The sequence below is a fragment of the Pan troglodytes genome, chromosome 4 (assembly GCF_028858775.2).
Source record: "Pan troglodytes isolate AG18354 chromosome 4, NHGRI_mPanTro3-v2.0_pri, whole genome shotgun sequence".
Classification (NCBI taxonomy): domain Eukaryota; kingdom Metazoa; phylum Chordata; class Mammalia; order Primates; family Hominidae; genus Pan; species Pan troglodytes.
Window position 1 is genome coordinate 45,044,701 of NC_072402.2, and position 24,106 is coordinate 45,068,806.

At 41.4% G+C, this 24,106-nt stretch overlaps 2 protein-coding genes across 9 annotated transcripts in view; both read right to left on the reverse strand.

The window, feature by feature from the left end:
* Window positions 1-7,872, reverse strand: part of NAIP (NLR family apoptosis inhibitory protein) — a 55,031-nt gene extending 47,159 nt beyond the window's left edge. For 2 of the 4 annotated variants that reach the window (XM_016953184.4, XM_016953179.3), the window contains exons 1-3: window positions 6,573-7,023; window positions 5,057-5,187; window positions 4,117-4,242 (exon numbers count right to left, since the gene is read on the reverse strand). Coding sequence is in view for 1 of the 4 variants with exons in the window: in XM_016953185.3 (XP_016808674.2) it covers window positions 4,117-4,242; window positions 7,775-7,830 (182 nt within the window). In the remaining 3 variants the exon portion in view is untranslated. Of the gene's footprint in view, window positions 1-4,116; window positions 4,243-5,056; window positions 5,188-6,572; window positions 7,024-7,774 lie in introns of those variants that run through there. The other 2 variants (XM_016953185.3, XM_063810381.1) reach the window with 2 other exon arrangements.
* An 11,031-nt stretch (window positions 7,873-18,903) lies between these two features.
* The window catches only part of LOC461830 (general transcription factor IIH subunit 2), a 32,545-nt gene continuing 27,342 nt past the window's right edge, over window positions 18,904-24,106 (reverse strand). For all 5 annotated transcript variants that reach the window (XM_054685063.2, XM_001158018.8, XM_001158068.6 and 2 more), the window contains 2 exons: window positions 21,054-21,093; window positions 18,904-19,350 (listed from right to left, as the gene is read on the reverse strand). In XM_054685063.2, coding sequence (XP_054541038.1) covers window positions 19,231-19,350; window positions 21,054-21,093 — 160 coding nt within the window. In that variant the 3' untranslated portion in view covers window positions 18,904-19,230. The remainder of the gene's footprint in view (window positions 19,351-21,053; window positions 21,094-24,106) is intronic.

Consider the following 24,106-nt stretch of genomic DNA (forward strand, 5'->3'; position numbering starts at 1 on the left):
CTTTGTGTCTGGTTGCTTTCACTTTGCAAAATGTTCATGTTGGTAGAGGTGCTTAAAAAATAAAATAAAAAGAACAACAAAAAAAGGAAGCGAAATTCATCCATGTTGTATTGTTTTAGTACTTCATATTCCTTTTCATTGTCAAATAATATTTCATTATGTGGATATACCACACTTTATTATCATATATACCATATTTTATTCCTCAACCCAGTTGATGGATATGTGGATTGTTTATGCTTTTTGGCTATTATAAATAATACCGCTGTGCACATTAGTGTGCAAGTTTTTATATGGACATTTTTCACTTTTTTTTTTTTCTTGAGACAGGGTCTTGCTCTGTCACCTAGGCTGGAGTGCAGTGGCTTGATCACCATCCATTGCAGCCTCAACCTCACGGGCTGAAGCGATCCTCCCACCTCAGCTTCCCAAGCAGCTGGTACTACAGGAGCACACCACCATTTTTTACAGAGACAAGCGTGTTGGGGGTGTTGGTGGGGGGGGGTCTCACTATGTTGCCAAGTTGGTCTCAAACCCCTGGGCTCAAGTGATCCTCCCACCTCAGCCTCCTAAAGTGCTGGGATTACAGGCCTGAGCCACTACACCTGGCCCATTTTTCACTCTTAAACTTACAGTTGTATTGTCATACTAAACTAAGTTAATTGCCGTTTAATTTTTTATTAGCAGGTATAACAATACATTATGCACCATGGTCCAACAATGACAATAAAGTTTTTCACCACTCTGGGCATTTTATCCACACCAATGTAAATGTCCTTGGGTCCCATAGCACCAAGAGACTCTGCCACCCTTTTCTTTACATCACACTTCTTTAAAGTGACTGTAGATTCTGCTTTTGCATCATCCTAAAGGTTTATTTGTTTAATTCATCAAGACTAGGATACATTAGAAATCTTGACTGGGCACAGTGGCTCACACCTGTAATCCCAGCACTTTGGGAGGCTAAGGTGGGAGGATTGCTTGAGCCCAGGAATTTGAAACCAGCCTGGGCAACAAAGTGAGATGGAGTCTTGCTCTGTTCACCCAGGCTGGAGTGCAGTGGCACAATTTTGACTCACCGCAACCTCTGCTTCCCAGGTTCAAGCAATTCTCCTGCCTCAGCCTCCTGAGTAGCTGGGATTACAGGCATGTGCCACCATGCCCGGCTAATTTTTTTATTTTTAGTAGAGACAGGGTTTCACCATGTTGGCCAGGCTGGTCTCGAACTCCTGACCTCAGGTGATCCACCCGCCTCGGCCTCCCAATGTGCTAGGATTACAGGTGTGAGCCACCATGCCCAGCCCTTTCCTTTTTTTTTTTTTTTTTTTTTTAATAAGAGACAAGGGCTCACTCTGTTGCCAAGGCTGTAGTACAAGTGCAGTGGCATGATTCTAGCTCACTGCAGCCTCAGATTCCTGGGCTTAAGCAATCCTCTTGCCTCAGCCTCTCAAAGTGCTGGGATTACAGGTGTGAGCCACCACACCCGGCCTCCTTTCTTTTGAATGGTATTAATCTGTTCATCATTCAGCACAATTTGGAGCAAAGGAACTAGTAAGTCTTCAACAGGCTTTCACTTCATCCTGCTCCCCCAGTAGTAGGGTCACACAAAAAGTCTACGAAGGTAGAGGCCCTCTTATCACAGCAACAATCATCACTTAAGTCAAAGACATAAAATTAAGGGATACCTTAGTTTCATCACAGAACCAGTCCAAATGTGTTTGTTTGCATTCTCAACATTTCAGTAACCTCTAGGGAGTATTTCGTCTAACAATTATGGGTGGAATTGGGCAGTTCCCCTTTACAAGATATGTTTTATGTACTGCCACCTTTGTGCAGCTCAACCAATTTGGAATTTGCCCAGCTAACCACATTCCGGCAAAAGCTGCAGCTAATTGAAGATCTTCAACGAATTCAGCTAATTAAGACCAAACACACCCTTTCATTTGAAAGTACATTTGACAGTACCTAATACAAGGAAAAGAGCTCCTTTGTCATTCATGTATATCCAACCCAGCAGTGGTTCTGCAGGAAGCTCTGTCAGTCCACAGGCAACTTCACTCTTGTGTAGTTCCCTGTTTCAGTTGTCTCTTGATGCCCTCCCACTGTAGTTTTGTTGATGATTATCTACCAGATGAGGGTCACATTCCCATCAGAAGAAATATCTGCCCAACTCCTCTTTGGCATCATGTTCCTTCCCTTTACAGAAGGAACTTGGTGGACTTGGCAACACAGGCTCTTTTTTAGTTACTTTCATTTTTGCCAAAGCAGCCTAACCAGCCAGGGAACTGTATTCTTGGCTGACTTCCTCTGTGTCTGGATTTCTTTTTAAATCTATTTAGTGATTTCCTCTTGCTCTGCATCAACCACCTTCAAGTTCCATTGTCATCCCTTTCTTCCCATTGAGAGTTGTAGCACTTCAGCAAATTCAAACAGGGATTCCCCAGCAACTAGCCTGGCACCAGTGGCTCTAAATCTTTCCCCACTTTTCATCTTTCTCCCAAACAAAGCCTTAGCTATCATTTAAATTATAAAGTAAAAAACTGGGGGGCCAGGCGCAGTGGCTCACACCTGTAATCCCAGAACTTTGGGAGGCTGGGACGGGCGGATCACTTGAGTTCAGGAGTTCAAGACCAGCCTGGCCAACATGGCGAAACCCCATCTCTACTAAAAATACAAACAAATTAGCCGGGTGTGGTGGTGCATGCCTGTAATCCCAGCTACTCGGGTGGCTGAGGCACAAGAACTGTTTGAACCCAGGAGGCAGAGGTTTCAGGCTTCAGTGCCACTGCACTACAGCCTGGGCAACAGTGTGAGACCCTGTCTCGGAAAAAAAAAGAAAAAAAAAAAAAAACCTGGGGCCAGGCGCAGTTGCTCACACCTGTAATCCCACCACTTTGGGAGGCCAAGGCAGGCAAATCACTTGAGCCCAGGAGTTCGAGACCAGCCTGGGCAACATGGTAAGACTCCAGCTCTACAAAATAATTTTTTTAAAAGTTAGGCAGCCGTGATGGTGTGCGCCTATAGACCCAGCTACTCGGGAGGCTGAGGTGGGAGGATCTCTTGAGCCCAGGAGGTTGAGGCTATAGTGAGCCGTGATCAAGATACTGCACTCAACTTGGGTGACAGAGTGAGACCCTGTCTCAAAAACAAAAAAAAAGTAATGATCCTATTCACAGTACCCTCTTCATCAATTACACGTTTGGATCATTGAAAAGACTTAGAAGACTCCGCATAGTATCCTCACATAAGGCTTTAATAAAGGTAAAGGATAGATACAAAAAAAAACCCAACAAACCAAAAGGCAAGTGAAACACCACGCCCAGTTCCTAGGGTCCTTTTGCAGCCACAGAGGATGTGGAAGATGTGCTTCATCTTTAAGCAATGAACCAGCTAGATGATACATGCAAGACACCTTGGTCTCAAGAGAACTGTAACCTCATCTGAGGCTCTTTTATACTCCTCTGATCAGGTAGCCAACACTAGCTTGCATACCAGGGCTCAAAACCAGAAACAAGCTGGTATAGTCAAGCTGGGGCAGTGGCATGCACCTGTAATCCCAGCTACTTGGGAGGCTGAAGTGGGAGGATCACTTGAGCCCAGAAGTTCAAAGCCAATGAGATTTCATCTCCAAAAAGAAAGAAAGAAGCAAGAAACAGGCTGCTCCCTGGTCTGTCTCCCACCCCAGAACAGGACTCTATTAATCACTGGCTAGTACATTTCATTTAGGTTTGGCCAAGGAACAGCACCAAGGCTTCAGGCCTCCCCAGAGATAAATGAGTACAGAGTTGCAGCAGACCAGCAGACATTGATCCTGTCTGACACAACGAAGTTTGGTGGTCAATCATGCCAGTCTAGAGGCTGTTTCTGGGGGAGGAGAAGTAATTTCCAAGGCCCTTTCCAGGTCTAATATTCTTTGACTACAGTGCTAAGAGTGCCATTGAGGCAACTGTGCCATGGAGCTAGGATTTAAACCCAAGTCTGTGTGACTCCAGTGTCTGTCCTCTTTCCTCCATACCATCCTGCCTCCAAAGACAGAAACAATAGCAAGACAAAGAAGGGACCATAGGTTTAGGTGTGGAAGAAAAGCACCTTTGCCAGGGATAGTAATTTACTTACCTGAGGTTTATCCACAGTTCTAGTCTAATAGAGGAGAATGCTGGCCAGTGGAAGGAAAGTATGTGGCTGAAGAACAAATGCTCTGTCCGTCCTTTAGTAGGAAGCAGTGAGAAAATAATTAAGGAACTAAAATGCAAAACAAATTGCGCAGTCAGAGACTTTACCAGTAAATGCTCTAAGGTCTTGAGTCAACAGGATTTAATCAGGACCCAAAAGGAGTAATGAAACCTACAGAGTCTCACACCAGAAGTATTTTATTCTAGTTTTTTTGTTTCTGTTGTTTTTGAGACAGTGTCTCACTCTGTCGCCCAGGCTGGAGTACAGTGGCACGATCCTAGCTCACTGCAGCCTCAAGCTCCCAGGCTGAAGCGATCCTCCCATCTCGACCTCCCAAAGTGCTAGGATTATAGGCATGAACCACCACACCCGGCCTTTATTCTAGTTTGTTAAGATTGGCTAATAGTTAAGGTGCTAGTGTCTTATTTCTGTTATGGTAACAGTTTCTATCTTTCTGGTAGCTTTTAGGATCTTTTCTCCTAAGTGTAGACCTCTCTACATTCATTGGGCTGGGTATTCAATGGGCATTTTCAATCTGAGCTCTTGGGTCTCCCATCAAGCCTGGGAAATTACCTTCTATTATTTCTTTGATAACTTCCTACTGTCTCTTACTCTCTTTTTACTCTTTTGGTATTCCCACTATTCAGGTGAGTAATTAATTGATCACTTATTTTTTTTTTCATATATTCTTTTCCTACTTTCTAAGGGTCTCGCTCTGTCATCCAGGCTGCAGTGCAATGGCACAATCACAGCTCACTGCAGCCACCACCTCCTGGACTCAAGTGATCCTCCCACCTAGCCTCCCAAGTTTTGGGACTACAGACATGTGCTACCATGCACAGCTGATTTTTTATTTTATTTTGTGTAGAGATGGGGGTCTCACCATGTTGCCCAGGCTGGTCTCAAACTCCCGGGCTCAAGTGATCTGCCGGCCTCAGCCTCCCAAAATGCTGGGATGACAGGTGTGAGCCACTGCACCCAGCTGTCCTCTCCTTTATATTCCGGCTCTCCAATCTAGTTTAAAATTTCAGCAATTATAATTTCCCACAGCTCTTTCTTTTCTCTGTGCCTTATTTTCATAGTGTCAATTTTTTAACCAGTGCCATCTTCCTGAATCTACTGTACGATACTAATGTTTAAGTTCCTGTTTCCTGAATTATGTTTCCTCAAAGGTTTTTACCACTTACCTTGGTGTTTACTTTTCATATTATCAACTTTCCTCAAATGTGTAGTGATCCTGGGTTTTCAACTCATGTTTAAAAATTAGGTCATTTAAAAACACATTGGTCAAACTAATCATTAAAAAATCAGGAGCCACAGAAGTGGGACTTGAACCTGGGCCTTTCACTCTATGGAGAACAAGAATTACCCTAATGTCAGAATGTCAGAGAAAGATTTCAGAAAATGATTTCAAGTTACTTGGGTTTTTTTTTGTTTTGTTTTGTTTTTGGAGATGGGGTCTCACTTTGTCACCCAGACTGGAGTGCAGTGGCACAATCTCGGTTCACTGCAGCCTCTACCTCCCAGGCTCAAGTGATCCTCTCATCTCAGCCCCACAATAGCTGGGACTACAGGCATGCACCACCACACCTGGCTAATTTTTGTATTTCTAGTAGAGACAGGGTTTCGCCATGTTGCCCAAGCTGGTCTCGAACTCTTGACCTCAAGCCATTTGCCCACCTCAGTCCCCCAAAATGCTGGGATTACAGTCATGAGCCACTGGGCCTGGCCCGTTACTTGTAAATACAAAGCTAGCAGCTGAAAACTTACTTGGAATGTTCCTTGGACATAAAATCACCATTTCTTAAAAGGATTCTTAGTTTTGGGGTGCCAGTGCCCACACTGGTTCTCTAGGTCAGCTAAGAGAAAGCAATGTGTTCAATTTTGGGGGGAGCAGGGAAGACTCCTGTAATTTTTTGCCCCAGGGTAAACACTTGTGTGTCAAATATTCTGATCATGGGGTAGAGAGAGCTGACTGTCCCGTGCACGGGCTTCCAATTAGTCCCTCAATTTTCAGCCCTTCATGTCACTCCAGCCCTCCTTCCTATCTGGCATCCTGTGTCCGCAGTTACTCCAAGCTTCTCCATAGGGCAGATAGTCTCTCATAGGAGACTCCATATTCAGGAAGCGGTTTCCTTGAGCTGCTTCCTTCCTGACTACTAGTCCATATAGTTTCTACTTTCCAAGAATGTGTTAAAATATTCTATGTGCTACTGGTCCCATTTCTGTTTTATTTTATTTTTTTTTTACCTTTAAACTCTGTTGGACTTGACATTCTTGTTTTCTTAATTTTCCTGGGTTTATACTTTTAAGAATCAGTAATATTGTGTATTTATTACCAAAAACATGAACTAAAATTTACATAGAGCCTATCAAGGAAAAACCATTTCTCTACTCACATTTCTGACATCAAATATATGGGTTTTCCACCAACCAATTCTCCAATTCTCCACAGACAGCAGCTGAGTGTCCTACAATTTTACTCAATTCTGATGCTAACTAACCAGAGTTAGTGCAGACCCCACGGGTTAGGGGCTCAGCCCTCAAGACTGCCCCCTACTTCGGATGCCAGCCACAACTATTAGGACCTCAGGGTACCCACACTTCTGTCCGAGTTCACTACAAATCATGGGTATCTGCAACCCCCTCAGGTTCGATAATTTCTTTCTTGGGGGTTGGGGGAGTTTAGGAGCAGAGGTTTAATAGGCAAAAGAAAGAAAAACGAGAACAGATCTCTCCCTTGTGAGGGGCTTCCGAAAGGAAAATCCGGCCTGCGGTGGACTGCACCAGATTTTATAGGCAGGCCTGAGGCGGCGGCGTCTGATTTGCGCAGAGCCCACAGGTTGGTTTGAACAGGTGTGACGTTTACATAGCACGCGGGGAAGGTTGGGCGCCCCACCCTAATCTTACTATGACAAAGGGCAGAGTGACCTTGACATGCCATATGCTTTGCAGAGCAAGCGCAGAGAGTGACGCTCACTGTGGTGGGGGAGGAAACCCTCTGTTCCTAGAAAATCACAACAGCATGCCCCTGTGCTATATCCCTGGTTACTACAGCATTCTTTGTTCTTGCCTAACAAGATTACTTCCCTGAACTGTAAAACTCCCTCAGTACTGCATACAGAGAGAGGATAGGAGACATGGTGGTCGTGCATAGGAAATGAGAGAATTATGATAGGAAAGTTGGAGGTCCTGTTGCCGACACCCCTTAGGGTGGTCGGAGGCTGGGGTCAGTCCAGAAGCCTTCGGATGGCACCAGGAGGTAGCCCCAGCCAGAAATCCTCAGTTGCTCCAGGACCTCTTCCAGCCCCACACGACAGCTTGGTCCTCCGTGAAAGGAAACTGGTTCAAACATGGCCAATATGCCCAGCAGCCCGTGGGTATTGGGGGGTTCTCCATGTTCTCCCCAGCAAGCCTGTCCCCCAAGACTTGTAAGGCTGGCAGCCACGCTCATAATTTTTAAATGGCTAATTGGTGAAGGCAGAGTTTTCTCATTCACAGAAGCAGAAGGGGGCCCAGTATTTGGTTTGGTTTGATTCTAAAATGGAGGCCAAGAGCCTCGAAATCAAAGGACAGAGTTGAGGTCCGCCCCTCTACTCACCTTTGCAATGAATGCACCTTGGAATCCCAGACGAAGTCCCCAATATGAAGTGGCATTGTTGTCTGGGGTCAATACCCGGGGTTCGTCGTCTCGCACCAACAAGGTTAAGGACACGATACACACGAAGAGTGGGTTTAGGAGCGGAGGTTTAACAGGCAAAAGAAAAAGGAGAACAGCTCTCTCCCTTGTGAGAGAGAGCGGCTTCCGAAAGGAAAATCCCAGGTTCGATCGTTTCTTCTAATGGCTCACAGAACTCAGAAACTTTACTTATGTTTACTGCTTTATTATAAAGGATACAGATGAACAGGCAGTCGAAGAGGTACACAGGGCAACGTCCAGAAGGGTCCCAGGTGAGCACAGGACCTTTTGTCTTCATGCAGTTTGAGGTGCATCGCCTTCTTGGTATGTGGTTGGGGTTAACCAAACCGAAAGCTCTCCAAACCTGTGGTTTATTTTTTAATGGAGGTGCCATCACTTAGGCATGATTGGTTAAATCACTGGCAATTGGTGGTTAATCAATCTCCAGCCCTTTCACCCTCTCTGGAGGTCAAGGCGTGGGGCTGCAAATCCCAGACCTCTAATCATGCCTTAGTCTTTCAGGGGATAGCCCCCATCCTGAAGTTGTCTAAAGGATCCCAGCCACCAGTTAGCTCACTGTCATACACTCTTATCACTTGGAGATTCCAAAGGTCTTAGAAGCTCTTGTGTCAGGAACCAAGACCAAGTATTCTAATAAAAGATGTTTCTATCACCCCTGTCACTCAGGAAATTACAAGGGTTTCTGGAGATCTGTGCCAGGAACTGGATGAAGATCAAATATATATATTTATTATATCACAATATTGCAGCCTACTACTTGCCAGGCACAATTCTAAGCACTTTACATGTGTCCACTTAATTCCTTTAACAGTCCAAATCAGCTATTGCTATATCTCCGTATTACAGATAAGGAAACTCAAGCACATAGGGGTTAAGGTTAACCAGTGATCTGGCTAGTCTGTACTTTTACCTGATGTTGTGCTGCCATACAGACTAGATTTTTTTTTTTTTTTTTTTTTTTTTTTTTAGACTGAGTCTTGCTCTGTTGCCAGGCTGGAGTGCAATGGCGTGATCTCAGCTCACTGCAACCCCCGCCTCCCGGGTTCAAGTGATTCTCCTTCCTCAGCCTCCCCAGCAGCTGGGACTACAGGCACATGCCACCTCGCCCAGCTAATTTTTGTATTTTCAGTAGAGACGGGGTTTCACCATGTTGACCAGGATGGTCTCCATCTCTTGACCTCGTGATCCGCCCACTTCGGCCTCACCAAATGCTGGGATTACAGGCGTGAACCACAGCACCCAGCCAAGACTAGATTTTTAAGAAAAGGCAATCCAGATGTCCTAGAAGGTTCATTTCCTCTTTTTGGTGGTTTAGCAAATTTCTTAGTAAGGCGTCTAGCTGTTACAGCAGCATTAGTATGTGAACCACAGTTAAGCTCTAGTCCAACAAGGCCATTTCTTCAGCAGAGAAGCAATTGTTAAATAATCGACCAAGTATTCATTGGCTCCCTCTTTTTGTATCAACATGCACAATTGTTACAGTGCCAGTGTTTATTGGAACCACTTTCCATGGTGCATCCAGCTGTGCCTAGACCAGCAGGTCTTTTTCCAGAAGTCCAGATGGCAGGGGAACCTCTTCACGTTGTTGACCCTTCTCCCTGTAATTTTTTCCCCAATAAACCTTTTCATTATGTTGCTGTATTTATACCCAAATACACATTACATTTATTTTAGTAACTTGTACATTTTGTTGCCCTTATAAATTGGAGGGGTTTTAAAAACTATTTTTTATTCTCAATATTCATTGATGATGTATAGGACTCCTTCTGGACTGTTTAATATATGACTGTAAATCCCCCTGAATTTTCTTAGATGTTTGTATTATCTGATTATGACAGTTTTGTCTTTTATTTATTGCCTTGTTGCATTGATTAGGTCCTCTAACATAATGTTGCTTAATAATGAAGATAGATATCCTATCTTATTCTTGACTTTTGGTATAAATTCTTCTAAAGTTTGAGCATTAAACATGATGTTTGTTGTAGATTCTTAGTGGATACTCTTTAGCAGTTAAAGTAACTTCTCTTTTACTTCCAGTGACACTACTACCTAATTTGAAGAGAGGATTTGGAATTTTGAGTTTTAAAATAATACTGTTTTCAAACACTTTTTTAGCTAAAAAGTACACACACATAGGGCAGTGTTTTAAAGTTTAGCTACTTCAGGGCATATGTGTAAACTCACTGAAGTTTTAATTTAATGGCTTATTGGTCATTCATGTGTCTTCTTTGGTAAGGTAATTAAATTTTTTTCTTTTTTTTTAAAAGAGAGAGTCTCGCTCTGTCGCCCAGGCTGGAGTGCAGTGGCACAATCTCAGCTCACTGCAACCTCCGCCTCCTGGGTTCAAGTGATTCCCCTGCCTCAGCCTCCCGAGTAGCTGGGATTACAGGCGCCCACCACCACGCCCAGCTAATTTTTGTATTTTTAGTAGAGACAGGGTTTCACCATGTTAGCCAGGCTGGTCTCGAACCCCTGACCTTGTAATCCACCCACCTCGGCCTCCCAAAGTGCTGAGATTACAGGTGTGAGCCACTGCACCTGGCCATAATTAAATTCTTGACCCATTTAAAAATTGCGTGTTTTCCTTTTTATTACTAAATTATAAGGATTCTTTATATATTTTGCATACTAGTCCTTTGTTAGATATTTACATTGCACATATATTCTCTCAGTCTGTTAACCATCTTTTCATTTTCTTAATGGTGTCTTTCAAAAAGAAGTTTTTAATTTTGATGAAGTCCAATTTTAATTTTTGTTATGATTGATAGTTTTTGTGTCCTAAGAAATCACTATCTACTCTAAAGTTGTGAAGATATTCTAAAAGTTAACATTTGTATTGTACAATATCAACTGTCAGTTGAGGATATGGAGCAACTGGAAGCTCATACATTAGTTGTGGGAATGTAAAATGGTATTAATACAATGTCTTTGGAAAAACAGTTCACTGGTGTCATGGAAAGCTAAGTATACTCTTGCCATACAATCTAGCAATTCCATTCCTACATATTTACCCAAGAAAAATGAAAACACATGAACACACAAAGATTTATACAATAATGTTCATAGCAACTTTATTCATAATAATAACCAAAAAATCAGAAACAACCCAATGTCCATTGGGGATAAACACATGGATAAACAACGTATCCATAAATGAAGTACAGGTGGTAAAAAGAAGCAAAGTATTGATATATGCAACAAATGAATAAGCTCAAAAACATTATGCTAAGCAAAAGAAGCCATACATATCATTTAATTTTTAAAAATTGTATATAACAGACAAATCTCATCTACAGTGACAGAAAACAGATCGATGTCACCGGCCGCTGGAACTCCTAGGGAGCACTGACTGCAAAGGAGCCCTTCTGGAGTGATGAAGATGTTCTCTCTCGATTGTGGTGGTCGTGGCATGGGTACAGAACACTTGTCAAAAGGCATGGAATTACTCAAGATGGGAGCATTTTTACTGTATGTTAATTATAACTCAATAAAATTGATTTTTAAAAATTCTAAGTACATATATAAATACATTAATGTTTACAGAGCATTAAGAGAAGTGAAAAAGGTCGGGCGCAGTGGCTCACGCCTGTAATCCCAGCACTTTGGGAGGCCGAGGCGGGCGGATCACGAGGTAAGGAGATCGAGACCATCCTGGCTAACACGGTGAAACCCCCGTCTCTACTAAAAATACAAAAAAACAATTAGCCGGGCGTGGTGGCGGGCACCTGTAGTCCCAGCTACTCGGGAGGCTGAGGCAGGAGAATGGCGTGAATCCGGGAGGCAGAAATTGCAGTGTGAGCCGAGATCGCGCCACTGCACTCCAGCCTGGGTTACAGAGCGAGACTCTGTCTCAAAAAAAAAAAAAAAAAAAAGAGAGAAGTGAAAAAATAATTCCATGTTTGAGATTTGTTTTTTTTGTTTGTTTGTTTGTTTGTTTTGAGACGGAGTCTTGCTCTGTCACCCAGGCTGGAGTGCAGTGGCGCGATCTCGGCTCACTGCAATTTCTGCCTCCCGGGTTCACGCCATTCTCCTGCCTCAGCCTCCCGAGTAGCTGGGACTACAGGCGCCCGCCACCACGCCCGGCTAATTTTTTGTATTTTTAGTAGAGACGGGGTTTCACCGTGTTAGCCAGGATGGTCTCGATCTCCTGACCTTGTGATCCGCCCGCCTCGGCCTCCCAAAGTGCTGGGATTACAGGCGTGAGCCACCGCGCCCGGCCGAGATTTGTTTGTTTATAAAGTTACCTGAATTTGTTTTTTAAGTTTAGTAGAATTCTTTTATCCGGACCTGTTTTTAAGTTACCTATGTACCTCTCTAAATGGGATTACAGGCAGTAGCTCTCACACTTCAACATTTATGGTAACCACCTGGAGGATTTGTTAAAGCGGACTGCTAGACCCATCCTCAAAGTTTCTGATTCAACAGGCCTGTGATGGGGCTCAAGAATTTGCTTTTTTTTTTTTTTTTTTTTGAGATGGAGTCTCATTCTGTTGCCCAGGCTGCAGTGCAGTGGTGTGATCTTGGCTCACAGCAACCTCCGCCTCCTGGATTCAAGTGATTCTCCTGCCTCATCCTCCTGAGTAGCTGGGATTACAGATGCCCTTCACCACGGCCGGCTAATTTTTGTATTTTTAGTAGAGACAGGGTTTCACCATGTTGGTCAAGCTGGTCTCGAACTCCTGACCTCGTGATCTACCCACCTCAGCCTCCCAAAGTGCTGGGATTACAGGCATGAGGCACCGCGCCTGGCCAAGAATTTGCATTTCTAATGACTTCTTGGGTGATGCTAATGCTACTTACTGGTCCAAACACTACATTTAGAGTCACTGACTGTAGAGATCCTTAAAAGATCCCTTTTCCTCCAAAGAGTCAATTCTTAATGCTTAAAACTTGAACTAGGCTGGGCACAGTGGCTAACGTCTGTAATCCCAGCACTTTGGGAGGCCTAGGAGAGAGGATCATTTGAGGCCAGGAGTTGACACGAGCCTGGACAGCACAGCAAGAGTCCATCTCTTAAAAAAAAAATTCAGCCAGGCATGGTGGTGCACACCTGTAGTCCTAGCTACTTGAGAAGCTGAATTGGGAGGATCACTTGTGCCCAGGAATTCAAGGCTGCAGTGAGTTGATTGTGCCATTGCACTCCAGCCTGAGAGACAGAGTGATACTGCCTCAAAAAAATAAAAATTTAAATTTAAAACAGAAACACAAAAAACCTAAATTATCCCCTAAGGCTGGCCACGGTGGCTCACACCTGTAATCCCAGCACTTTGGAAGGCCAAGGTGGGTGGATCACTTGAGGTCAGGAGTTCCGAGACCAGCCTGGTCAACATGGTGTGAAACCACGTCACTACTAAAAATACAAAAATCAGCCAGGCATGGTGGCACATGACTGTAGTCCCAGCTACTCGGGAGGCTGAGGCAGGAGAATCACTTGAACCCGGGAGGCAGATGTTGCAGTGATCCAAGATCATGCCACTGCACTCTAGCCTGGTTGACAGAGCAAGACTCTGTCACAAAAACAAAAACAAAAAGTAAATAAATTATCCCCTAAGAGGAGTATATCCCAGGAAAGTGTAACACCTGAAACTTAAAAGATTATCTGCCCTGATGATAAATGATAGAAAAGAGACAGGCCAGGCCAAAGTTTGTCAACTGGTGGACTGAAGATAAGCTTTATTTAGCCTCTGTGTTTTTCTAAATTAGAGGCTAACATCTCAAACTTGGGAGAATTCACTTTAAAAATCCAGTTTTTACGGCTGGGCATGGTGGCTCACGCTTGTGATCCCAATACTTTGGAAGACTGAGGTGTGCAGATTACTTGAGCTCAGGAGTTCAAGACCAGCCTAGGCAACATAGGAAGACAGTGTCTCTACAAAAAAAAACTTTTTAAAAATTAGCCAGGCACAATGGCACACACCTGTGGTCCCAGCTACTAGGGAGTCTGAAGTGGGACCATCACTTGAGTCTGGAAGGTCGAGACTGCAGTGAGCCATGATTGCACCAATGCACTCCAGCCTGGGGAACAGAGCAAGGCTTTGTCTCAAAAAAAAAAAAAAAAAAAAAATCCAGATTTAGTTTCTCTTTAAGTATCATTCCCAGAAGAAAAAAATAGGCTGGGGCCAAATAATGGTTACCTCACTTTATTTTTACATTTTTTTGAATTAAGTAACAAAATTAAAAAATACAAAAGGATGTACAGTGAAAAGTACATCTCCCTTCTATCCCTGATCCCCAGCCTTTCAGAGGCTGCCTCCTTTAGATGGGGCGGGTGCTTTCCAGATGTCCCCACTCTGCATCAACTGGCCCTCTTTCACTTATCTGCATTGTCTGCCTGACCCCTTTAGACATCTGAGCTGCCTCCCAACCCATTTTACCGTGCCTCTCCTGCATCCCCTTAACACTTGGCATGTCGTTAGCACTTTCACACAAGCTTCTTTACAAGGCTGTGCCTTTTTAGATGGGGAGATTCACAGATGCATGAGGTTAGGTTTACATCTTCTTTTGACTATCCTATCTACATCCCTGATAACTAGGATCGTGTCAGACTTATGGCAGATGTACAAGTTTGTTGAGTGAATTAATAAATTAATGAATGGGCAAATTGTGTATTGTTTCCAGGGTCCTGAGGTGTGACGCAAATAGCAATTCAGTCAGGTGAAATCAATAATTTAGATCCCATCAGGATCCCAGCCAAGTCCCCAGTCCATCTTGTAATACTTCTCCCCAGAACATACTTAAATTACCTGGAAATAATGAATCCTCTGCCCTTACAGAACTGGATCCAAAGCAGGCACTAGGGCACTCTAAGACGACTTCTCAGAAGTGTGACAACCTCCTGTACCCTTTTTCTCCTTACTACAGGGCCCAAGGACTGAAACTTCTTACCTTTTCTCCTAAACTCTGCCACCCACTAATGGCCTCAGGACTGGGATTCCACTAACCCACTCCCCAAGGGCTGATTGCACCCTTTCTTTGTCACCACTCATGAAATCATTTCATGCTATGAATTGGCCAACCGTTCTAGAGATACAGCTGAACACAGACATGACCACAAACATGAGGAAGTTATAAAGTATTGAGAAATCCTTCTAGAAGTAGATGCAATGCCACACCACTGAGCACGAGATCTGGCTTCCTGAGCAGTTACCAAAGGACGAGATGACACAGCCCTGTGGGCAAACTAGGATCAACGGGAAATGGAAGAACTTAGGAAACTAAGTTACTTCTCCTTCCTCCCTTCAATGGACTGCTCAGAGGGGCAGTTTCTCCTTATAAACCTTCTAGAGAAGCCCCACACTCTAAGTGAACACACTTGCTGGGAGGCTCCTGTATCTCGTCACAGCTTGTCATGAAGCCCGGCCACTGCAGTAACACAATGCATCACGTTTTTCCTTGCTTTGCTTTCCCTTTTCTTCCACACTCTCACCCCCCTTGATCTGCCCCTCCCTAATAAAGTAACAATACTTTCATCTTTGCCTCAGGTTCTACTTCCTAGGGGACCTAAGTTAAGAAATTCTTGTTGTTGGCCAGGCATGGTGGCTCACGCCTGTAATCCCAGCACTTTGGGAGGCCAAGGCAGATGGATCATGAGGTCAGGAGATCGAGACCATCCTGGCTAACACAGTGAAACCCCGTCTCCAGTAAAAATACAAAAAATTAGCCAGGCGTGGTGGCGGGCGCCTGCAGTCCCAGCTACTTGGGAGGCTGAGGCAGGAGAATGGCATGAACCCGGGAGGCGGAGCTTGCAGTGAGCCGAGATCGCGCCACTGCACTCCAGCCTGGGCGACAGAGCGAGACTCTGTCTCAAAAAAAAAAAAAAAAAAATTCTTCTTGTTGTAATTTATTGTTGTTGCAATTTTTGTTTGTTGTAATTTCTAGGGTAACCACTGAAAGAATAAAAACAAAGTATACAATTTTCAAACTAGTGAGGAAAAACACAGAATGGTAGAAAGTAAGCAATCAAAAAGAAGGCAAGAAGGAAAAGATAGTATCAAATATGTAGTTAAAAAAATTTAAAAAAACGAAAGATGGAATTGTTGGAACCAATAACACAAAGATAATAGACTTAAACCCAAATATATCAGTGGTAATCTTTTAATAAATATTTATAATATATTTATAATATATATTTATATATTTTAATATATAATATATTAAAATATATATTATTATATATTATATATTATATAATATATATTATATAATATATTATATAATATATATTATATATAAAAATAAATATATAGATTTATATATATAACTATATAAATAATATATTTATATATAAATAATATATTTATAAATATAATAAATATTTATAATAAAATATATCAGTGGTAATCTTTTAATAAGTAAATATATTTGTTAAATATAAAAGGTACACAGTAAATATAAATGAACTAAATGCTTTAGTTAAAAGACAATAAAAATTATGAAATAAAAATGTATACACTTGAAAGTATTTAAAATAAATCTAATTTTCATAATGAATTTTAAGCATTAAGGAGTTTTGTAACTGAATAGTGGAACTCAGAAAGACATCCTATTCAGAAGGATCTCTCATGTTAATAGTTTCCTTCACTATTGTAGTATACTGTAGAGTTTCAAGAAAAAAATTAAAGGCCAAAACTGTCTTACATTACCATTGCTATTTCTGCAATCTTCAACAAACCAAAATTTTCTCTGTAATTGTGAAAAAAGAACTCCTCCTTAAGCATAACTAAAATTTTGCCTTAACCTTATCAAATACCCAAAACTGTAGAAAGAGATAAAGCTGTTAACAGAGACATGGGTATCCCTTTTTATCAGGTCAGGAGGGTAAGTCTCTAATAGAGAGTTCTAGTAACTTCTCAATAGGTAACTAATGAAGGCCTTCCTTCTAAACCAGATAGGGGGAGATAGAATGCTCTGAGTATTAAAGGCATCTCCTGCAAGCCACTGATAGCTTTGTTGACAGAGCACACAGAAGAAAATAGCAGTTACCAGGTTACCTATAGCTGAAATTTGTTTCCACATAAAGAACCACTGGGTCCAGGCTCATGGAGTATGACTCCTGAGAGAAACTCCTGTTACTCTGATCAGTGTGTGTGTGTGTGTGTGTGTGTGTGTGTGTGTGTGTGTATTAAAAATGAATATTCCTGGGCTCCCAATAAACTCTCCAGGGTGGGATTACATTGTCTTTACTGATAATGTTCTTAACTAAAAATTCTTAGCTATAAAATCACAAATTTCGGCCGGGCACGGTGGCCGAGGTGGGTGGATGACCTGAGGTCAGGAGTTGGAGATCAGCCTGATCAACAAGGTGAAACCCCGTCTCTACCAAAAATGCAAAAATTAGCCAGGCGTGGTGGCAGGCGCCTGTTGTCCCAGCTACTCAGGAGGCTGAGACAGGAGAATTGCTTGAGCCCGGGAGGCGGAGGTTGCAGTGAGCCAACAGCAGGCCACTGCACTCCAGCCTGGGTGATGGAGCAAGACTCCATCTCAAAAAAAAAAAAAAAAATCACAAATTTCATAGTGAACCTCAAGCTAGAGTACCTGAAGTTTATATACATAAAATAGACATACCTTTGCTATGAAAGCCTGATTTACTCTTTGTTTTTGTTTTTTTTTTTTTTTTTTGAGACAGAGTCTAGCTCTGTCGCCCAGGCTGGAGTGCAGTGGAGCGATCTCGGCTCACTGCAAGCTCCGCCTCCTGGGTTCACACCATTCTCTTGCCCCAGCCTTCCGAATAGCTGGGACTACAGGCGCCCGCCACCAGGCCCAGCTAATTTTTTGTATTTTTAGTAGAGACGGGGTTTCACCGTGTTAGCCAGGATGGTCTCGATCTCCTGACCTCGTGATCCGCCCGCCTCGGCCTCCCAAAGTGCTGGGATTACAGGCGTGAGCCACCGCGCCCGGCCGAAAGCCTGATTTACTCTTAACTGGATATAACCAGAAAGAGTTCTGCCCACAGTGATATATCTGCATTGAATCTAAAACACAGACTTCATCATACATTCTCACCTAAATTTCTCTGATGACCCAGAGTAAGGCAAAAGGTTTAGCATATGAGAGTGAAAGGATTTGAATCTCACTTTCTGTCAAACTTTTAGAGCTCTGTTAACCATGGTTAGTATCAACTATGATTTTAGGCAACTTTGCTTATAGTAAAAATAACTCGTAATTGTTAGGTATCTGGATTGGGATGCACTATAAATAAATGGAGTCTTCAAGCTTTAGGCTTTCCTGAGTGTAGTGACTCTTGAAATTGACACATCCCTTGTGGATACCCTGGAAGCTGTGTTTATGGAATTGTTAAGAGATATTGGTTCCTTGATGCCTGTGGAGGATCTTATCTCCTTGCACCCAAATTGTACTAGTGGACTGCTACAAGGACTTCCACTGCTAATGAGGACTGCTTGATGCTGTGCTGGCAGGCTGTTGTTTCTGTTTAATATCCTTCTGAGTAAGCAGGTACCAAGTATGGCCATGGCAGTCTTGTGAGTTTGAATGTTTAATGTAAAGTGACTTCTGTTGGTCATAGCCACAAATAATTTCAGATGTACTAACTTGATAAACATATTCCAAATGTTTGGTTAAACCTAAAAAGACCTCTCTGGTGGATGTAGCAGTACATCATTTCGTATGTATTAATTTCATAACTTTTTTTTTTTTTTGAGATGGAGTCTCACTCTAGGGTGGAGTGCAGTGGCACAATCTCCGCTCACTGCAACCTCCGCCTCCTGGGTTCAAGCGATTCTCCTGCCTCAGCCTCCCAAGTAGCTGGGACTCCAGGCGTGAACCACCATGCCCGGCTAATTATTTTTTGTATGTTTACTAGTGACGGGGTTTCACCATGTTGGCCAGGCTGGTCTCGAACTCCTGACCTCAGGTGATCTGCCCACCTCAGCCTCCCAAAGTGTTGGGATTACAGGTGTGAGCCATAGTGCCCAGCCTAATTTCATAAGTATTGATAAATTTTCATCTTACACTGAATTTACATTCAGACTTAACTTTCTTCTTACGCTAAATTAATGAATTAACATAAATCATAAAGATTCCGTATTTAATTATAAAAACATAAAATTATCACATCAATTTAATTATTATAAGTTTATACATATTGCATAATGACTTTGAAAACAGTATAACTCAAAATAATGGAAAACAAAATTAACTGAATGAAGTACTACTGAATTTCAGGTATTTCTGTGACAACACAAATTTAAAATTTAATAAAATATTACCTTTTCTTAGCAAAAAGTTTCTTAAGTCAGATTATCCTTTCATGTTTTAAATGAAGCTTCTTCTAAAGAAGTCCTTTTATTCACAGTTGCAAATTTCTTTTTAACACATACAATGTATACTACAGGCTGGAATCAAACACCTGAAGGAGCTGGAATCTTATGAATACAGCCAGGGCAACAGTGTAGAGAATCATGAACAAAAACATCACAGTCCACACAGAAAACATTTTGGCACACAGCACAAACATAAACCTGTAGTGAAAAGAAGAAAAGTGATAAACTAGTTTCCAAAAGTTAATTACAGCACAGCTAGATGATATTCAAGGTGTGCTTTGCTCTTTTATATCTCTACCAATTTTTTCCCACTACCTACTTTATTACTTCCAATGTACTCTATATTCTCAAATCTAAGGCAATTAATTTTTTCCCCAAAACTATCCCTTAGAAATGAGGGAATGGTTTTGTTTTTGAATCTTTAAAGTCTATTCTATTACAGTTCGCTCTCAATTATTTCATTCTAAGGTTTAGGAAAGACATATGAGCTTCAAACCAGCGCTACTTTTGAACGCTTAGCAAGACCACCTGATTGATTCAATTAAAAAGAGAAGCATAAAAATTTAACATAGATTTAATTATTCTTAGAGAATGACCTCACAATTGCAAACATTATATTTCCCTTTCAAGTAAACCTTTAAAAAAATATGTCAAATGACACAGATAAGACAAGCAGAAACGAAAAAACTACATTTGTTCTTTCAGCATTACATATATGAGTACTTGCGCCTTGGGATAAAATTTCCAGGGCAGCTTCATACACAGATTCAAAAATCACTAAATCTCAGAAGTATTTGGCTTTGAATAAAAAAAAAAAAAAAAGAATGAATAAATAAATCTCAAACAACACAGACAATGACCTATTCTTAAAAACTCAAATGAGGCCGGGTGTAGTGGCTCACGCCTGTAATCCCAGCACTTTGGGAGGCCAAGGCGGGTGGATTGCTTGAGCCCAGGAGTTCAAGACCAGCTGGTCAACATGGTGAAACCCAGTCTCTACTAAAAATACAAAAATTGGCTGGGCATGGTGGTGCACGCCTATAATCCCAGCTGCTTGGGAGGCTAGGCACGAGAATCACTTGAACTTGGGAGGCAGAGGTTGCAGTGAGCCAAGATTGCATCACTGCACTACAACCTGGGTGACAGAGCAAGAGTCTGTCTCAGAAAATAAAACCAAAAAACTGTCAAATGATTCAAAAAGTGGTTCCAGTTAAGAGGAAACTACTGATGTCAAAGAGGTATATAAAATTTAATAAAATTACTTTATAAATTGTGACAGTAGAAGAGCAATACTTCTAATTATTATTTTATATAATATATATAGTTTTCAATATGAACATGTAACTAAATTAAAAATTAAAGCTAGACAGTGATCCATCTGTACAAATTTATTTATTAAAGTTGGCCCTCTTCAAAATTTAAAAAAGTATTTTCTCATTGGCATAATGGAAGAATCACCTATTATCTGTGGCCACCTTAAACAATTTCAATGTGTTATCACACAGCTTAAAGTATAATATGAAGAAAATATTTTAAATACTTTCAGACTAAATGCAGTTTAGCTTGAAAGCTAAAGACAATTTACATGTTTTACAAGGGTGTACCAAAGTAGACAAAACAATCAAAGAATTTAAAAAAAGAGGAAAAAAATTAAAAAAATTTTTAATAAAGTTTTAAAAAGATGAATTACAAAATACTTTATAGCAAAAATTAGAATGCAGAATAACAAAACTAGTATTTAAACTATTTTGTTCCTATTTTACCTTCACCTATTGTCATTATCTTTACAAGAAATGAACTTATATGAGCCTGGTCTTTAACAACCTGTTGAAAACTTATAGTACCATTGATTTCAATATTTCTTGTACATTACTTAATATTTAGAAAGCCAAAGAACTTACATGTTGGTCTTTCAACTCCCCCTGACATCCATAACAAAATCTGAAAAAAAAGTTTAACAATCAGTTTTTTCTTAGAATTTACTCATTAAAATAGTTCAACAAAATCTCACTAACTAGAATCCTTTAAATATATGTACTTGTCTTTACACATGACTTTCAGGAAAAAGAGTTAAGAATACCAATAGGCCAGGCACGGTGACTCACGCCTATAATCCCAGCACTTTGGGAGGCTGAGGCGGGTGGATCACCTGAGGTCAGGAGTTCGTGACCAGCCTGGCCAACATGGCGAAACCCCGTCTCTACTAAAAATACAAAAATTAGCTGGGCATGATGGCAGGCGCCTGTAATCCCAGCTACTCAGGAGGCTGACGCAGGAGAATCACTTGAACCCAGGACACGGAGGTTGCAGTGAGCCGAGATGGTGTCATTGCACTCCACACCGAGCAATGGGAGCAAAATTCTGACTCAAAAAAAAAAAAAAAAAAAAAAAGAATACCAATAATTTAAAAAAATTCCACAGTATATACAAGGTCATCTGACAGCCCAAAATTTAGTTTTTATTTTCATTAAGGTTAAATGTGAGCATGCTTTGTTTTTCTTTGTTTTCGATTCAGGGTCTTGCTTTGTCTCAAAGGCTGGAGTGCTGAGGTGCTATCACGGCTCACTGCAGCCTCAACCTCCTGGGCTTAAGTGATCCTCCTGCCTCAGCCTCCTGAGTAGCTGGGACTACAGGCATGCATCTCCATGCCTGGCTAATTTTTTATTGAGGCAGGGTTTCGCTATATTGCCCAGGCTGGTCTCGAATGCCTGAGCTCAAGCAATCCTCCCATCTTGGCTTCCCAAAGTGTTAGGATTACAGGCATGAGCCACCATGCCCAGCCAGAAGCACTTTCTAACGTTTGTTTGATAGTCACTTATTCTAATAAGTGCTACTTTGTGATTCTTCACAGTTATTGGCTATGAATCTCCAACTATGAAAGAAGAGAATTTAATTATCTTTCATCATCTTGAACCCAGTAATGCATAAATATTTAACTAGTGTCATTCTCAATTCTTTCTACATAGTTAAGTCTTCCTTTTGGATAAAACAATAATCAATGTTTAGTTTACTATGCCTATAAAAATATTCTCAGCTAAGCCATAAGTTTTCCCCTATTTAAAACATTTTTTCCTGGAAATACTGTGTTGCTATTCCCAAGGTTAGTTTCCTATATAATTGGCACTAATTCAGGCCCAATCTTCTCCGGAATAGTCTAACTGTCCTCTCAATATGTTCAAATACATCAGGAGTTCTGCAGTTTTCATCCCCTTGGTGATCTCTCTCCTGGAGCATTCTGACTGTCTCCAAACTGGACGGTTTCCCATATGTGACACACAGGTATCATTCTGGAATTTCTCCTTACCATCATCCTAGGCCGTTCTTCAGCCTGTTTTGAATTAGATACATATTACTAGATCCCATGTCATTCTCCTTCTCAGTTCCTTTGAATCACCTACCTCTTCCAGACCTTCCCCAGAAAAATCTCTTTTTGAGGTCTTACAAGTCTGAAAATGTCTTTATTCTACCTACACTTAACTGATAGCTTGGCTGGGTATCTAAGTTGGTAACAATTTTCACTACCAACTTTGAAGGTGACTGCTCCCTCTCTGCATCCGGTGTTGCTCATGAGAAGCCAAACAATTTTAATTCCAGATCCTTTGTGTGTGACCTAGTTTTTCCTCTCTGGAAATGTTTAGGGTTAATGGTTTATTGTGTATTCTGAAATTTCACGATTATGGGGTCTGCCTTCCTTCAATACGTTAGGCACTTGGCAGTCCCTTTCTTTTATCTTCATTGTAGAGGTGAGGTCTTGCTGTGTGACCCAGGCTGGCCTGGAACTCCTGGCCTCAGGTGATCCCCCAGTCTCAGCCTCCCAAAGTGCAAGGATTAGAGCTATGAGCCACCCTTCCCAGCCAACAGGCCCTTTCAATCGAGAAAGTTCTGTCCTTCAATAGAAAATTTCTTTGAACTACGTCTTTGATGATTTTCTATCCTACTTTTTTTCTTTTTTTCTCGTATCATTCTCATATTGGACCTTCTGGATAATTCCACCAGTATTCTTATCTTTACTCTCCTATTTGAACCTCTTTATTTTACTCCTTTTATTGTACTTTCTGGAATATTTCTTCAACTCTATCTTCTATAGTACTGGGTTTTTCATTTTTACTATATTTAACCTCAACCATAAGCAAATAAATACCAAGCTAAAACAATGAGACTTTTTTCTTTTTCTTTTGCCTGTGAGTTTTGGCCAATATAAAAAAGTTTCATAATACCTAATGTTGGCTAAATGTGGGAAAACAATAAATGAAACTTATTTGAAGAACAACTTTACAATATCTATCAAAATTCACAAAACATGTAAAACTCTTGACTCAGTAATTTTACCTCTAGGAATTTACCATGCATTTATACTTGTACAAATGTTCAAAAATATAGATATAAGCATTATTTGTTAATAGCAAAAAAAAATCTTAAATATCCAACAGGAAGCAATTGATTATATAAACCATAATTATACCTGAAATATGCAACAATTTCAACAACAACATTGATCTAGATATGGTGATATTGAATGACTTCTAAATGATTTAAGTGTGAAAACCAAGATGGATACATAATTGTTTTCGGCTAGCCAGTAAGTGTTTAATGTGATTCCTAAATCCTGGATGTTCTTTTTTTTTTTTGATGGAGTTTCGCTCTTGTCGCCCAGCTGGAGTGCAATGGTGTGATCTTGGCTCACTGCAACCTCCACCTCCCAGGTTCAAGCGATTCTCCTGCCTCAGCCTCCTGAGTAGCTGGGGATTACAGGCACCTCCCACCACACCCGGCTAATTTTTATATTGTTAGTAGAGACGGTGTTTCACCATGTTGACCAGGCTGGTCTCGAACCGCTGACCTCAGGTGACCCACCTGCCTCGGTCTCCCAAAGTGCTGGGATTACAGGCGTGAGCCACCGTGCCCAGCCGATCCTAGATGTTCTTAAAAGTAGTAAATCCTTATTTTCTGAAAA